Source organism: Hydra vulgaris, chromosome 12 (genome assembly GCF_038396675.1).
Source record: "Hydra vulgaris chromosome 12, alternate assembly HydraT2T_AEP".
Taxonomy (NCBI): Eukaryota; Metazoa; Cnidaria; class Hydrozoa; order Anthoathecata; family Hydridae; genus Hydra; species Hydra vulgaris.
This window is the reverse complement of record NC_088931.1, coordinates 82,330,302-82,348,631: the sequence shown is the minus strand read 5'-3', so window position 1 is coordinate 82,348,631 and position 18,330 is coordinate 82,330,302. Positions and strand designations below refer to the sequence as shown.

Here is an 18,330-nt window from a genome sequence, read left to right as displayed (position 1 = left end):
ATTCTGATATATATTTTAACAAATCTAATATTTAAAGATGTCAAAAAGCACCCAAATTTTTTTTTTGAAATTAATAAAGTAATAATTTTGGATTTAATAAGTTTTTTCTCGTTCCCCGAAAAAACAGTTTTTATGACTTGGAACGTTTTTGTATACATCGATTCATATGGCAAAGACCGTGATGGAATTTGTAACGGAACGTGGCATCCAATTGTTTGATCATCTAGCGTTGTTACCCGACTTGAATCCAACTGAAAACATTTGGGGTTCTTTGTCTCATTACGTGTATGCAAATGGAAAACTATACAGTAACGCCACGGAACTGAAAATGGCCATCCAGATGGAATGGAACAAAGTCCTCCAATCTTTGCTTGAAACGCTCATTTCATCAATGCCTAAGCGTTGAAATTAGGTTATTATAAAGAAAGATAAAAAGATTGACTATTAGGTGCGTTTCTACGTCTTAGTAATCTCTAAAACCTGCTGAAATGGTGTGTGTGCTATTGGTTTGGCACATGATGTATTTTTCATTTTAATAATTTTTTGTTTTTTGCATGTTTTAAACAAAAGCGAAAACAATTTTCTTTTTTTGCATTTTATTTCTTGTGTTAAATACGTATTAGTTTTTGTGTTAAATTTAATACGTTTATACACCTGTTTTTATTACTACATTATTGCATGTGCTACTCGTTTGGCGCGGACTGTAGGTCTACAGCCTATTTTCCCATCTGTATACATCATTAAAAAATAAATCATTTTAAAAACGTACGCAATCATAAATATGCATGATAGCATTTGGTTTTAAATTAAATCCTATTTAAAGTTATGCATGCTTAAAAGGATGCCTACTATGTGCTTTGGCCCGGGCGTCATGAAAGCTCTCGGCAGTCCAAGATAGATATGTTTTTTTTAATCTTACAACGACATTTAATAAAAGTATTATATATATATATATATATATATATATATATATATATATATATATATATATATATATATATATATATATATATATATACATATATATATTTTTTTGGTTTTTGGTTGTAAAAAACGTTAAAATATTTTTAATGAGTAAATACAGCGGCTCTATGAAAAAGTTGTGACGATAAACACATCTTTCTTACCTTCTTTGAGAATGACTGATTATAACAGTTAAATTTACAAAGTTTATATTATGGTGCATATGATCTTATTTGTTTTTTTACATTATTATATGAAAATTGTAATATTGTTTAATCAGCTAAATAAAAAGTTATAATCTTAAAATAATAATATAGAATCTATATTAGGGCATCCCGTTCTTTTCAACATTTATTAAAATGTCGGCCCTTAGGATTTTTTTGCCATTAGGTACATTACATACATTAAGAAAAGACAAAATTTTTTTTACCAGAATAGATGCATCATTTGCAAAAACAGACCTTAAATTTTCAAAATTTGATTGAAATGGGGAGGGGGACAAAAATTTACATGTCTAAGAACATCCCATAAAGACATCGAATTTTTTTTTTGTGTGTGTTTTAACATTTTTCAGTAAAGTAAATAAAGAACAGTTTTAAAATTTAGTAATGACGCACACGCCCCCCTTCTTCCTTTTCCTATATATAAAAAGTTTCTTAAATGCTTGTTTTACACTATAAAAGCTAAACAAGTTAAAGTTGGCAAAAATGAAACTCATGTCTCTATCTTTCTAATTTATTATATTAGAAATACTATAAATATAAATAAGATAAAAATATATGCTAAACTAAAATGAGGTCCTGTTTGCTGTTAAAACGAGGAATTATTGCTCTATTTTCTGCTCTTGCACGAATAAATCCATCTCGCCTCTCAAAACCAAACACTCTTTCAGAAGCTGCAGTTACCTTAAAAAAAACATATTTTAAGAATATTTTTTGAAAGTTTCTATTAATTAACATATTATTAAGTATAAGGAAAAGCCCTTTACCTATTTAACTGCCCTCTCAACTCCTTGTGTGTGAACAGGGAAATATGGAACTACCATAGGACAATCCACAATCATTTCTAGCTCACTTATGTTCATTTGACAGGTTAAGATGGGTTCATAAGCCTCTTCCCATGTTATAAGCTCTGTATGTTCTGGAAGCTAGATTTCCCATTTCTAAATTTTTTCTAATTTCCAGAATTTTATTAACAGCAAATTCTCTTTCAATTTTATTTTTGCTGCAGAGTAATGTTTGCAATAAAATTTCGGAATGAGAATTCCATGCAGAAGATCTCACATACTTTTCAATAATCATTGGTACATTTTCATCTTGAAGTTTTATAAGGGTGAGTTGGTTCAAGATGTGTTGTGGCCCTTCTATCCAATTGTGCTTCACTTTAATTTGGAACCACATAGGGAAGTAAACTGTTACAAGAAACTTAACAATTAATACTAGATTTTTTAGGTTGTCCCCCTCTAACCCATGCTTGCATACCCACAATAAAAGCAAGGAAGAACCTGTATTGAGCCACCTTGAATGGACTAAAGTATCTGGTTTTTGGTTAGCCAAATCTTCGGTAAGAGTTCCATTAATTACTGTCTGGCATATTTTATAGGCATAATTCTGATCTGAAGATAACTCTTCTACTATTTCTTCATGAAGTTCAATTAGACCAGGACCTATAGATATTGGCTTAAAACTATAATTTCTTTCCATTTCAGTAATCTTTGTAAGCAACTTCCCAATGGGTCCAGAAAATCCTGTCTTTGAGGTTGTCTTACCATCAAGCTCTTCTATTAAATGTCGAATACAAAGTTCATTTGTGTGAAGAGAACATATTAGCCATCCTAATTTTCTTTCTAATCTAGTTTCTAAACAATGGATAACACCTCCAATATGACCTGTATTTGTTGCCGTGTTATCACAACCAATGAATTTTAAGCTATCTTTTACCCCATGCAAATTACACCACTGAAATATTTTATTTGCATTATGTTCAGCAGATTTGATTTTTGATTTTTTAAGTATTTCTTCTTTGGTTAAATGATGAAGATATTTACCATATTCATCAGTCAAAGTATAGTGATCTTCCTTTTGAATTGAAGGATAAAATTTTTTAGTTTCATCATTAGATGTCAATACATTTGTTTTGTCACTTCTTCCATCAAAAAGAATGCAAGAAATATCTTCACACTCAAACCTATTTTCTCCAATATTCTGACACTCTGACATAACTTTATCTTTGGCTCTATGCACTTTGTTTTTGTCCAATAACAAATAAATAGCTGATTCCGGAACAATTTTAGCCTCCACCAAATCTTTTAAAAACCCAGAAGCAATAGCAGCAGCAGCAGTGTTTGAAACTTCATACCTAATTGCAGCAATAGCTGTATTTTGTATCTTCATATAATTTCTCTTTAATTTAAAACCCTCGCTTTTATCTAGTACATGAGAATTTTCTGTGTTATAAGAACACTCTAACTCACTGTTTGACCACTCTACTTCGTCATTAAAATTTTCCAAAAACTCATCATATGTTTTTTTCAAACAGCAAATATTTATTATCTCTTTTTCTTTGAACTTTTTCAGATCATGTTCTTTTTTACTGCTTCGCTCAATTGCTTTTTGCTTCTTTCAACCTCTTTACAATCTGTCACAACTTGAGCATTGTCCCCCTCTTTGTTTCTCTGTGATTGAATAAATTCTAACTCTATCAAGGGGATCCTTGCTGATTTTTCACATTTACAGTTAATATGAACTTTTCGTTCACAGACAAGACAACTTGATTCATTACAGTAAAGAATTGCACATTTACAATTAGTTATATCAAACAGACGTGACATAGAATCCATTATGTTGTCAATTTTTTTCCTTTTTGGTTAAACTTTTTCTGCAAATATCCTGAACATCACAATAACTTTTTTTGATCTTTCTATCAATGGACTTATCTGTAAATATTACTGGAGATGAAAAATCTGAATTTGCTTTTTTCCATTGATTAACAACTTCCAATCTTGTCTCCCTAATCAAATCATCTAATGTATATATCCTCTTTTCTTACAACTCTTTAAGCAGTATAGCTTTACGAAGAACAGCACCAAGAGTTGGTAGCTCAGATAGTATAAAGTCTCTTCCTTTTCCTGGAGATAAAATATTATCATATTATATATAGTTTTTAATTTATTATTATTGTTATTCTTATCATTTTTGTTGATAAAATAGTTACTGTTCATAATGTTGTTGTTGATAAAATTTATTAAAGAAAATGTATTCATGATTTAATACTCATGATAATAGTAATAAAATAAATTAATAACATTAAATGATATAATTGTTGTGAATATAATATTATCTTTGTATTATAAATATTATTTTAGTAATATCATTAAAATATTAATAATATAAAGAAAATATTTTATTCACAACAATTTTATTACCTATTAAATCGGACATTAATGTGCTTGCTTTTTTTCTTGTTTTTATACCACTCGTTACTGATTATATATTTTATATCACGACTATATGACTATATGACTGAATAGTAAAATGAAATATTGAAAATGCTTCAATACAAATATTTAAAATAATTTATATACCCGTAACATTTCTCAGTGTTTGATATTTTATCAAGAAGTTTCTTGGGCTTTTCGTTGCTTCCGCAAAAAAATCTGTTTTTGTCTAAAGTTAATTTTTTGGTCAACAAAAGACCAATTTTTGCAAATGAAGACTTTTTTAATTCAACTTTTTTAAAACTGAACTAAAATGTATATATGTTCAGGCAAAAAATACTTTGGGCCAAGTTTTTATAATGAAAAAACATGTTTTTTGAAAAGTACGGGATGCCCTAATCTATATTCTTGATAGTTAAATAGTTAATAGATAATAGATGACGCGTTTTGTTTTTCTTACCCAGTCCAGTTTTGGCAATATAAATGTAAACATAGCTTTTTCGGTTACCATCAATACAACCTATGCAATACAACTATGGCAATATATGCAATACTATATGGCAAGAGATTGTATCTCACTTAAATATAATTGGGATGTATTTAAAGTTAGGTCTTTTGACAATGTGGATAAAAACAATATTTATAGATGTCAATAAATTATATCTTTTTTTATTTCTTCATTGCGACTTTGTTCAGAGATAAATCCACATCAAAGATTACAATATTTTGAGCATTTTTTGGAGCAAACTTCAAAAATTATAAATATCCAAGATACAACCATGTCATGTAACTACCGATATAACTGTAAAACGAGTTTCTTTCTGCTAAAATATAAAACAAATATCATATAACTCTATATATTATCTAAAATAATAATTTTATTAGTTATAATAAATTTGATATATATTATATAATTAACTTTAAAAAAAGTTATCATGTGGAGTAATTCAAAGTACTTTCAATCTCATAATAATAAAAATCAAGTAAAATAAAAATAAATATTTATTCTTGGAAATAGGTTGTTCTTGCCATTTTCTATTGACGATTGGAAAACAACATAACACTTCTTCCTAATATATCACTTGATGATATGCAGCTGTATCTTATTGATCTACTTAGTCTATTTAACAGACAGAGTATAAGAGAATATAAGTTCAAGAATCTCACAACTTACAGGCATGTTAATGACATTTTTTATTGTAAAATCAAGAAGACTGACTACTGTTATTTGAAAACTAAGGTTAAGTATTGTATATAAAAAAAGTTATTTTTATTCAATAATGATTTTCATTTTATAAGCTTAAAGTTTGATTTTGTTTGAATCAGTTTTTTCTAAATAAATTGTTATTTACAGGTAGTAAACGACCGGGGCTAGGTTTGATAACACGTAGCCGCGACTGAGGCCAGGTTTATGACCAGGGCTGCATAAATATTGATAGATCCTATAAAAATGTTATTTTTAATTAAAATTTATGATATGAGTTATAATTAAAAACAATACTTTTATAGGATCTATCAATTTTAATTCAGCCCTGGCCGGGTTTATGACTGGGGCTGCATTAATATTAATAGATCCTATAAAAGTATTGTTTTTAATTATAACTCATATCATAAATTTTAATTTAAAATGATATTTTTATAGGATCTATCAATATTTATGCAGCCCTGGTCATAGACCTGATCCTGGTCGCGGCTATGTGTTATCAAACCTAGCCCCGGCCAAAGCCCCGGTCGTTTACTATTTACAGGTTCAGCCAAGTCAGCAACAAAGGAAAAAGACACAAAAATTCCAACTTTTGAGTTGTAGTGCATGAAGAAGACTGAATTTCGACCAGTAGGTTAGACATTGTTAGACCTGTAGAAGACTAGATTTTGACTTGTACCTGCTTCTGTATAGCAAGATTAAAATCAGCCTATTGTTATCTTGCTGTTCAATTGTTCCAAATACAAGCATGGGTTTAACTGGAACCAAATAAAGAAGCAGCATACACAAGTAAACTATATTTGAATCAAAAACTAAAGTTGACCCAATCCCATTAATTCTTTCGTGACGAGTGACCCAAATGGCAGTTCACAAAATTTTTTTTTAAATGACGAGTGACCCATATGGCGGTTCATATACAATTTTAAATATTTCAAAACATCTATAGCAGTTGGTGAAATATTTAAACTTATCTTTGAAATGTGAATAATTTCTTAAGTTAATTCTTCAAACCGTTTGTTAATTGCATTTATAGATGCTCAAAAATCAATTTTAAAAATTGACTAAAAACAGATTAAATTATACCGAAATAAATGAGATCCTTAAAATTTTTTTTCAATGATAGTTGTAGAGATTTATTTTGTTTAATCACCACTATGAATGCCTCATTTATTTAATATCGAAAACGATATATTTATGTATTTCTTCTATATTTGGTTTAAAGTTATGTAAAGAAACTATATATTTTTGTTAATTTCAACACAATATATTTTGATCATGTTACTAAGATAATAAAAAAATTTTTTAATTTTTTTAATTTCTGAAAGCCATTTCTATGACAAAAAAATAAGGTCTTGTTTGTAAAATTCTGACTAGTAGCTTTTATTTTATACTCTTTTAATTGATCATGATCCTAGTTCATTAATTTAGGCGCAGTCATATAGCTGTTATTAACTCAGTCGCAAAAGGGTTAAGACATATGAACCTCAAACAGCCAAAAAGTAATTAAGAAGTACCATATATATTTACCTCCTTTGAATTACATACTAACAGGATTCACAAGCTATCACAGGGTCCCACCTTTTACAAAAATGATACAAAAGATTTAGGATATCTTTTTAAGATTCCTCTCCCCCTCCCCCAAGCAGCAATGTTTACACGTATAAACATCAAACATCATCAGATGAAGTGAATCTGCTGATGAAGACGACTAGAAATTTTCAAGAGCCCTTAACCTATTTATTCAATCCATGATTAGTTGTTATGCCAAATATAAATAATTTTAGTTATCAAAAGCAATTTGAACAACTTGCTGTAATTAGTATAACACAAAATGATAATATAGCTTGAAATTTACATAGACAAGGTTGTATTGCAGCTTCAATATCAAAACAGGTTTTTTGTACTGATATTGAAAACCCTACATTGATTTTTGTTAACAAAGTAATGTTATATAAATGAAGCCCAGGCTTTGAACTATGATAAAATGAGGAATATGTCAGAAAGTGTTACAAAATTCTATCAGCAGCACAGCAAAAATTTTTTGCCTAACTAGTGCTAAACTGTGCATTAATATCGAAAATTCATTTTTAGAAGCAAGTCCTAACTGAATTGTTAATTGTAAATGGCATGGTGATGAAATATAAAAAATCAAATACCCATTTTAAATTAGGAATGGTTTTAATGGATGGAAAAAGGATTAAGATAATTGTACCTTTTGTTGCAACTTCTTGTTCAATTCAAAAACCTTGATCTGCTAGTTAAAAATCACCATTTGCAAGCATGCTGAGAAAATCTGACTGATTGGTAATCCACTTATCTAAAACGCAGCCTCCTTAACTTTCAGAACAAAGGTTACAGAACCTGTTGGATTTTTGACTGAGCCCTCGAAAAAGAATTTTGTAAATAATCAAAATGAAGAAGTTGAATATTTCTTATTGTAATTTGGTCAGGCTTAAAAATTTTACTCAAGATTTTTCAATAACAATCCAGCATCTGAATATTTTTGACAGCAAACTCTATTTAATTGAAAATTTAAAAGACAAGATTTTATAATGAATAGCCCTTTACATAATTGCATTAAAACCAACAATAAATGCTTATTTAAGATATATATTTTAAAATGCTTTTGATATGGTTTTTCTGTCCTTGTGTAATACTGGTGTAAAATAGAATGCCTGCATTGTTTTGAAAATATATTTATATGAATATGTTTATAAAGTGTGACTTTGATTTTTTATTTTATCATGTAACTGATACAGTTTTAAATTACTTTCAATAAGTTCATTTTGTATGTTTTTATATTGAACACAATCATTTCATGTACCTAAAAATAAATGGCACTTTAGCAACATATTAGCAATCAGTTTTGAAATCTAAGCAATATATATATATATATATATATATATATATATATATATATATATATATATATATATATATATATATATATATATATATATATATATATATATATATAAAATAAAGAATAAATCACAAAACAGTAATAATAAATGAATAATAAGATATAAAAAACAATATAACAAGAAATAATAAGTACATTTTTTATAAAATATAATAACATTTTAAATAATAATATTTAAAACTGCAGCACGTAAAATATAAATAATATTTTAGTACTTGCATTATTTACATTTCCATTATTTACATAAAACAATGCTAGCTGTTAAAAATAAAAATATGTGCTTTTCAGAGGTCAATAGTTCCATATTGTTTTCAAGATCAATAGAAACCTGTAATTTCTCCTAATTGAAATTTTTGTTGGTGTTTACCTTTTTTGAGCACATTTAAAAAGAATTAAAGCATTTTATGAAACATTTTTATAATTAAAAATATTTGGGATATAGTTAGAATGATAAATCCGATTTTTTAAAATAATAAAACAAATCTGATATTTGAGGACAAAATAAAAAAAGATCTATATTTTGTCCTCAAATATCACATTTGGTTTATTATAAAATATTATATATACACATACATATATATATATATACTTAAATTTTAGAAAAAACAACTTTTAATGGAACTTATAGTTTCATGCCTATCGGCAATCATCAGCCATTAAGTACCTTCATGGCTGATTATTGCCAATATACTTGAAACTTTAAGTCCCATTAAAAGTTGTTTTTTCTAAAATTTAAGTATAAAAAGCTCTGTTTTTGAAAAAATATATATTTTCTTAAATATTGAGCACTCTACAATGATCAAGTGTTTAGTGTTTTTAACACTAAATCATACAACAACAATATATATATATATATATATATATATATATATATATATATATATATATATATAAATATGTAAATGTATATATGAAAACTACATAAGTTGTGTTTAACTCAACTGAGTTAATATGCTTTTTTTACGGATCTTGTTTTATATAAAACCTTTGCTGCATAAGCTTCCTATTTGATTTTTTCCATGATAGTAGATCTATTATGACAGTCATAATAGATCTACTAACATGGAAAAAATCAATTGGAAGCTTATGCAGCAAAAGTTTTATGTGAAACATGATCTGTTTTAAATTTAAATTTAAAACTAAAAAAGCTCTTTTCATTTCAGTATTAAAAAAAATAACACATCCTAATATGCTTTTTCTTTTTATTGATAATATTCAAATAAAAATAGTAATATCTGATATCTAAAAAGCTTGGAGGTATAACAATTTTTATTTAAGTATAACCTATAAAAAGAAAAGGCATATTTGGAAGTGTTTTTATTTTTTTAATGCTAGATGGAAGAAAGTTCATTTAGTTTTAAATTAAAATTTAAAATAAAAAAACAGATCTAGTGAGGGCAAGGTAGTTTTATATGTGGTTAGATTTATGGTCAGGATATGGTCAAGGTAAAATTCCGGTTAACCTAGTCTAATCATTGACCTTTAAACCTGATCCTCAAATGGTTATTTTTTTAATATATAAAAGTGCATTACATCAGACTTACATATTAGAGATGTTCGTGTCTAATGTGTATAACATGTATTAATTGTGTCAAAACATTAGTTAATGCATCTCTATTTGTGATGATCATAAGGAAGCAATAAATAATTTTGTTTTATGCCACTTAACTGAAAGATTACCTAAAATGTTTGTTTAAATATTGACATTTTTATAACTATCTAATTGAGATTTATTTTTACTATTTGCTTAAAGTAGTATTCTTGTGTGAAATATTTTTATATAATATTAATTGATAAATATTATTAAATAGTTAATTATTAAATTATAAATATGCTTCATTTATTTGTTTTTTTAGTAGAAATAAAATTATTTACTTCATTTGTAAAGATTGAAATAATTGTAATTGATAAATGGTACACTTAACTTTACCCCTGCACAATAAATGGAATATTGGAGACAGAGTTCAAGTAAATTGTTGTAAAGAAGAAATATATGATCTGCAAGATGGACATGGTGGTTGGAGTCATGAAATGGAGGAAGTAATTTATATTTTCAAGTAATTTTTCTTTGATAAATTAAGGTTCAAGTTTAGGTTTAAAAAAGAGTTGTAAATAAAAAATTGCTATATATATATATATATATATATATATATATATATATATATATATATATATATATATATATATATATATATATATATATATATATATATATATATATATGAATATATATATATATATATATGTGAATATATATATATATATATATATATACATATATATATATATATATATATATATATATATATATATATATATATCTATTTTTTATTTACAACTTTTTTTTAACCCTAAAACATTCAAACATTTTGAATGTTTTTAAAAACATTCTGAATGTATTTATTTTATTTATTTTTAAATAAAAACATTCTGATGTTTAATTTTTATTCTTTTACTGTATAACATGTGTTGAGTGTTGCTACATCGACTATCTTATAGCCTGCTGCTACAAAGAAGTGCCGCTACATTAGCTGAGGGTTTGGTTGGTGCAGGCATTCTATCAAATAATAAAAAAAACTTAAAAAAAAAAAAAAAAAAGTTTTTTTAGTCTTTAAAACAATTTAAAAAAAAAACCCTAAAACTGACCTGACAATCGTAAAATTAAAAACGACCTAGCAAGAGTATATATATATATATATATATATATATATATATATATATATATATATATATATATATATATATATATATATATATATATATATATATATATATTATAATAACTATATGTATATGTATATATATATATATATATTTATTTATTTATATATATACATATATGTATATATGTATATATACATATTTATATATATATATTTAATAAATATATATATATATATATATATATATATATATATAAATTATATATATATATATTTATATATATATATATATATATACATATATATATATATATAAATATATATATATATATATATATATATATATATATATATATATATATATATATATATATATATATATATATATATATATATGTATATATATATACATACATATAATTTTTACTCCTACTTGTTAACCTTTTGCTAAATCTTGCTTATGATAGGAAGAAGACTAATGGAACAGTAGTAAGGCAAGTCAGATGGCTCTCCAGAATTTTTGAAAATAGGGGTAGCAGATTCCGCATTCCAGCAGGCTAAACAACTAGACTCTGATAAGCACTTGTTAAATAGTTTAAAAAGTATAGACGACAGCTCCAGAGAACACTTCTACAAGACTATAACAGGTATGTTGTCCGGACAGCAAGCTGTAAAAGAGTCTAAGCTGGAAATCACTTTAGATACAGAAGCTGGAGTGATATAAATGTCAAGCAATAAATCAAACAGTTTTTTATCGTTATCTGGTAGGTATATAGGTATATAGGGTGTGATTAGTTGAGTCAAGAGATGAGATTGATTAAAAGTTCTTAGCAAACAGTTCAGCTTTGTCTTAGGTAAGGTGTCTTAGGTGAGGTAACAAAATGTCTTAGGTGAGCTAACAAATTATTTTAGGTGATGTAACTAAATCTGAACCATGCAAGGGAGGTAGATCAGCAGATTTGCCCTTATTATTGACACTGTTATAAATTCAAAAGATTTTGTGACCTGAGAACAGCCGGCTTTGGTGTTAGACAAAACCTTTTTACAATAGTTTCTAGTAATAGTGAACAGACATCTATTTTCTGGCAAATTGTTTTAACGATAGATATGAAAGTAATAGTTGCGATTGGAAATTGCAGCAGCACAATAAGAGGAAAACCATGGTGAAGAGTGAGGCTTGACTTGAAATAGTCCAGAGGGAATAAAAGATTCTATGCTAGCCTGAATCAAAGAAGTTACATAAGAAGCACATTTGTCAGCAGGAAGGTGAAAGATTGCTACCCAAGGCACATCACATAGAAAATCAGGGAAAGAGTCCCAGTCAGCTTTAAGGTAGTTGTAAGAGGTACAACGATAAGGGAATTTTGATGATGAAAAAGAATGAGATTGTAGTTTTAGAGAGATCCAATTGTGATCAGAAGCGCCTAAGGGTGAATATGGAGAAACTGAGAACTGACTAGGATCAGAGGCAAAACATAAGTTGAGTAGAGAAGATAAATGATTTTGATTGTCTGGAAAAGGAGTTGGAAAGTTGATTATTTGTGTTAGAGATTAAGAAAGGCAAAAGTTTGGGGCCTTATCACCTGCAGAGTTACTGACACTAGAGCCAAGCCATTCAGTGTGACGAGCATCAAAGTCACCAACGACATGGTATTGGCTGAAAAATAAAGAGAAAGAGCTTGGTCAATTAGATCAGAAATAGCAACGAAAAGAGCGCATTCTTGAGATGAAGGAGAGCAATATAGAACAAAGAGAAAGGTGATAGAGTGAAGTGGTGCAAAACTATAGCACATAAAAGAGTAGTTTGGATTCAAGCCTATTTTCCTGACAAATGGGTGAACTCCTACAAATGTAAATGCCTAGGCCAAGCATGTGACTATTGGAGTCTTAACGAGTTAAAGGAAGATAACCTTCAACCATGGCTTACTATATAGTAGGCCTTGCCAACGCGCGGCTCGTGTAAAAAACTGGATTAGAAATATTACTTAGCAGTAATTTACATTTTCAGTAAGGTGATTTTTGCATGAATATAATATTTGTATGAGATATCTACTAATAGTAACTAAAAGTGAAAAGATGAATTTATTATACTTTTTTCTTTTAATTTTGTTTATAACTAACATTGTAATATAACTAACAAATAACATTTATTACAATTTTAAATTAACTTAAATGTATCTAAAACTAATTATGTTTAAACAATTTAGTTAGTATGTATATATTTATATTTTGCTATGATTTAATATTAGCATTTACCACAAAATTTATTAATGGATTTTTTAAGTATTAAAATTAAATTTTTGAGAAAAAAGAGATAAAATCTTTAGAGAATAAAAAGTAAATACAAGCTTTTTCGATATTTTACTAAACACTATTTTACACCTTTTGTTAAAAACATTGCAAACATTTTACTTTTTGCTGAGTTTTATCAACTTCTGCTTTGGCTCTTTGTGTGTACAAGGTGAATAGAGTCGACAATAGTTTTAAAATAAAATATTTGTCATTGCTAATCCATGATGTCTTTGCATACCTAATGAATAAAATTCTAATTGCATCATAAGGAGGTTACACAGTGATGACTGACAAGTGTCATTATATACTTCATAAAAAAGAATGTAACAGTAAGTTGCCCATTGACAAACTTTGTCACCAGGAATTGTTAAACCTCCTTGTTTTATGTCCTTTACAAAATTTTCACACGCTTCACAGAAATAAAAGATGTCATCTGGATTTTCATCTCCACGAATAATATACCCAGCAATATATACTAATGACATTTTAATATCAACAGTCAATGAACAGCACAGAGCAGGTAAATTGTCAACAACGTTGCAAACACCCTCGCTTGGTAAAAGTATACATTTTGGACAAGAGTGATCTGAACCTAGATTGGCTAACACACCTGAACTTTTCTAAAACTTTAACAGCAACTTTGTACGGTATATAGTTACTTTTTCATGAACTTGTTGAACGGAAATAAATAAGTTCCTCCTGAGCCTTGTCTTAATTTTCCAAAAAGCTTTTCCAACGGACCTGCCGTAAAGCTGCCTAATAATACACACTGATGAGTTGTATCTAAAAGATATTTTAGCAACTGAACAAAACCATAACAGGTCTGAGCTAAACAATTAGCAGTGTCTCTTGTTAGTAATTTGACTTTTTTTCCTTTTTCTGTTTTTTTTTTTATTTGCATTGCAAAATCACCCATTGCAGAAAGTTTGCTTAAATTGTCATCATTAGCAGAAGCAATTGCAGCTTGATTAGAATCTTTCAAACAAATGTCTTCATATGGACTTTGAACATTACAAATTTTCCAAAATTAATGACTTTAGAGATGAAAATAATTGTCCCTTCATTTTCATGCAGGTCAAAACACCTGCAGACAAGTGATAACTTTTTGTCTTTCAATTGACTTTGGATAAACAGAAACTTCCGTTAATTTAAACATTTTAACAATATTTTTATTTCAAGCTTGTACAAATTAATAATATCAACCCACCATGCTATTTTTTTTCTCCATCAATATAAAATTCAAGTTCTTGAGTTTTTTCTGTGATCCAGTTATTACGTATACTTTTTTAATAAATGAACATAATCAAATAAAAGAAAAATATTGTCTTTAGTACCATGCTTTTTTTTTTTCAATAAAGGTATAAAACTTCTGATTGACTCTGTTACCATCACAGACAATAGCAACAACATTGCCCCCATTATTTTTAATTGCATCAAGAGTCAGGGTTGTCTATTCAAAAAGAAACTCAGCATCAAGTTCAACAAAATGTTACCAGTCAGAACTGGTAACATTTTGTAAAGAAATTTTGGTCCATTAAACAATGTTACAACCAAAAAGCTCTGTACTGTGTTTGCTAATAGATGAGGTTTGTTAAATGATTTATGAAATACTATGCCATCATGATACTGCAACATTGGTTTAACATAAATCTCATCAAGAAGTAAAATGCATGTTTTTTGTCTATCATCTCTAAGATTAGAGAAAATATGTCTGATATAAGTGATATCATCTAAAGATTTACATTTAGATGTAATTCTTCCTAAAGTATGTAAACTTGGAAGTTCAAAATCTTCTCCAATTGTAGGCTGATCGTGAAAGAGAAAAATACTCAAATGCTCGCACAATTGTTTCAATTGGATACTTTTTTTTCCAAATGCATGTTTTATTCATTGACAAAATTTGTTGATAAACAACTTCTTTTTGGGGTGTTATTTCACAACAATTTATAAATCTTAATGCTTCTTGGATATGAGAAAATTTGTTCATAATATAAACTTGGTTATATGATAAAGTCATAACACTAATTTTAACTTCACAATGAAATGCTTCAAAAGTGAGATCTTTATTTATGCACATTATGCACAGAAATAGCACTTTTCTTTAAAAAGTCTGTAGACTGAATATATAATATATCATTGCATAAATAATTAATAATAGCAAAATTAAATTCATTAGTTTTTAACTTTTCATATAAAACATTAATACTTTCTATTTTTTCTTGTGAATTAAATATTGCTCATCCTCTTCTTGCCAGCGAAAACTATTAAGACTTTTTGATGTTTTTCTAAGTGGCATGTGTACAGTAGGAACTAAGCTTGGCTTTATGCAATCGAATACTGGCGGAGCATCACAAGGTCTCAGCTTCCCATAATCAGTAACAGTTGAATAAATTTTTTGCCAATGTCTTTCACATACTACGGCATTATTTGTATCAGGAACATTATCTCTTGGTATTATAACAATCCAATGTTTTATGTTCTTCAATGTTTCTGAGGATTATAATTGCCATTGCAATTTGTTACACAACATCAACAAACCATTTCTTCACCTCTCAACTAACTTTTTTTTAAAATTTGGAAGTTAATTAAAATAATGACGGGTGTTTGGTTATTGTAAATTTTATGCAAATATTAAATTTATGCATATATATATATATATATATATATATATATATATATATATATATATATATATATATATATATATATATATATATATATATATATATATATATATATATATATTCAACTTAAATTAATTTTATTAAATAAAATTTTAAATGAAAATTATTTTGTTAATTTTATAATAATAGTTTATTAATGTTATATAATTATTATTGCTACAAAAAACCACCCCTGTATTTATTTTGCTAAACTGCTTTCTAGTTTTTCAAATATAAAACTTGCCTCCAGTTTTTTACGCAAGCAACGCATTGGCAAGGCCTGTTATATAGTAAGCCATGCCTTCAACACTAAGATCACAAGACTTGATAGCTGAACTCAAATTAGTCTCACAAAATGCATGTAGGTCTGGTGAACTTTGCAAGAGATAAGACTTAACAGAAGAAAAGTTACTTTGAAGGACATGAATATTAGTAAATGATAGATCTAGAAAACTTGGTGATGACGATGGTTTTTTGTGTTTTATAGTTTTTGATTTATTCATTTTTTAAATTGGTTAAAGAACTTGACTCAGAGCACATATATATTATACTATCTAATAGTCCAAATAATTGCCTCATTACTATTAAGAAATCCTAAGCCATAACAAAGGGCTCCAAATGTGGCCTCAACAATGCACACCAAAAGTACAAACAAGCACACCATCTATGTGCAACATGGCACTCTTAGTACACTAATACTTTACAGCTGTTGATGGAATCAGCCTCTTTGAGAGCTACCACAGAGTTCGGGAAACCTGACTACCACCCCGCTTTGACATTAATATCTGATCTTTTTTTTTATCAAACTAATTCACTCATAAGATGGCTGCAAGCAGCCACAATTTATGTTAGGAGTTACCAGAAAACAAAGAATATCTTTAAAGAGAAAGAAAACAGTTGACAGAGGTCTTAAAAAACTTTAAGTTATTAAATAATCAGGAAAACATGAAAATAGGAAAGAAGCCCAAAGCATTAATGTGTAAGGAAAGAAAAATTAATGCAAATATTGGAGCTTAACATCAGACAGCACCTTTTTAAATTGATTTCTCACAACAATAAATATAAATTTGTTCTCAAGATTGTTTCTCAAGTTGTTTTTGTGAAATAGATAAAAGATTTTGATTAAAAATAGCAGCCACATGAGAAGGTGAAAACAATGGGGTGAAATGAGGTGTGGTAGGAGATGTAGAAGGTGAAAGTACCAGTGAAGTAATGAAAGGCATCAGCCCAAGAACCACCATAAAGAAAATCAATTGTCTTTCATTCTTGTTTTCTCTAAATCGCACAATGAAAGAAGTGATTTAAATATGAAAAAACTTAAGAAGGTTGCTCAGAATGAAACAAGTTGAATAATTCTAAATAAACTTTTTTTAAATAAATAAAAATAACCCACCCAAAAAAAAAATAATTTCAAAGATGTATCTAAAAAATAATTTCAAAGATGTATCTAAAAAATGACAAATAGTTTTATATATGTGTCTCCTTAAGTTGCTCAAAATTTTTTTAAATGTTGTAATGCAATGATCATTTTTTTTTTTCAATTTGCCGCCCTTAAGTTCCCAATATTTCAAAAATGCTGTGTACATTTTTTTCCTAGCTAACACCCTGTATATATGTATATATATATATATATATATATATATATATATATATATATATATATATATATATATATATATATATATATATATATATGTATGTAGGTATGTATGTATGTATGTATGTATGTATGTATGTATGTATGTATGTATGTATGTATGTATGTATGTATGTATGTATGTATGTATGTATGTATGTATGTATGTATGTATGTATGTATGTATGTATGTATGTATGTATGTATGTATGTATGTATGTATGTATGTATGTATGTATGTATGTATGTATGTATGTATGTATGTATGTATGTATGTATGTATGTATGTATGTATGTATGATGATGTATGTATGTATGTATGTATGTATGTATGTATGTATGTATGTATGTATGTATGTATGTATTTATGTATGTATGTATGTATGTATGTATGTATGTATGTATGTATGTATGTATGTATGTATGTATGTATGTATGCATGTATGTATGCATTTATGTACATAATATTGTGGTCTACTAAAACAGAAAATACAGCATATTAAAATAAAACAAAATTTCGGGTATTTCAATATCGAAATTAGAGATGATG

The 18,330-nt window shown here is 27.4% G+C and overlaps 2 protein-coding genes across 2 annotated transcripts in view; one reads left to right on the top strand and one right to left on the bottom strand.

Moving 5' to 3' along the window:
- Positions 1-1,682: 1,682 nt before the first annotated feature.
- LOC136089067 (uncharacterized) lies at positions 1,683-4,691 on the bottom strand. Its single transcript, XM_065814675.1, has 3 exons — positions 4,388-4,691; positions 1,952-4,090; positions 1,683-1,868 (listed from the first exon to the last, which is right to left on the bottom strand). The coding sequence occupies exon 2, from the start codon at positions 3,354-3,356 to the stop codon at positions 2,067-2,069; it is 1,290 nt and encodes a 429-aa protein (XP_065670747.1). The 5' UTR covers positions 3,357-4,090; positions 4,388-4,691; the 3' UTR covers positions 1,683-1,868; positions 1,952-2,066.
- A 5,680-nt stretch (positions 4,692-10,371) lies between these two features.
- LOC100198632 (E3 ubiquitin-protein ligase MIB1) overlaps positions 10,372-18,330 on the top strand; it is a 45,793-nt gene continuing 37,834 nt past the window's right edge. The window contains exon 1 of the mRNA XM_065814674.1: positions 10,372-10,566. Coding sequence (XP_065670746.1) covers positions 10,438-10,566 — 129 coding nt within the window. The 5' untranslated portion in view covers positions 10,372-10,437. The remainder of the gene's footprint in view (positions 10,567-18,330) is intronic.

Bases quoted from the DNA above. Each gene is read 5' to 3' on its own strand.
- LOC136089067 (XM_065814675.1), bottom strand. From the start codon at position 3,356: ATGAAGATACAAAATACAGCTATTGCTGCAATTAGGTATGAAGTTTCA.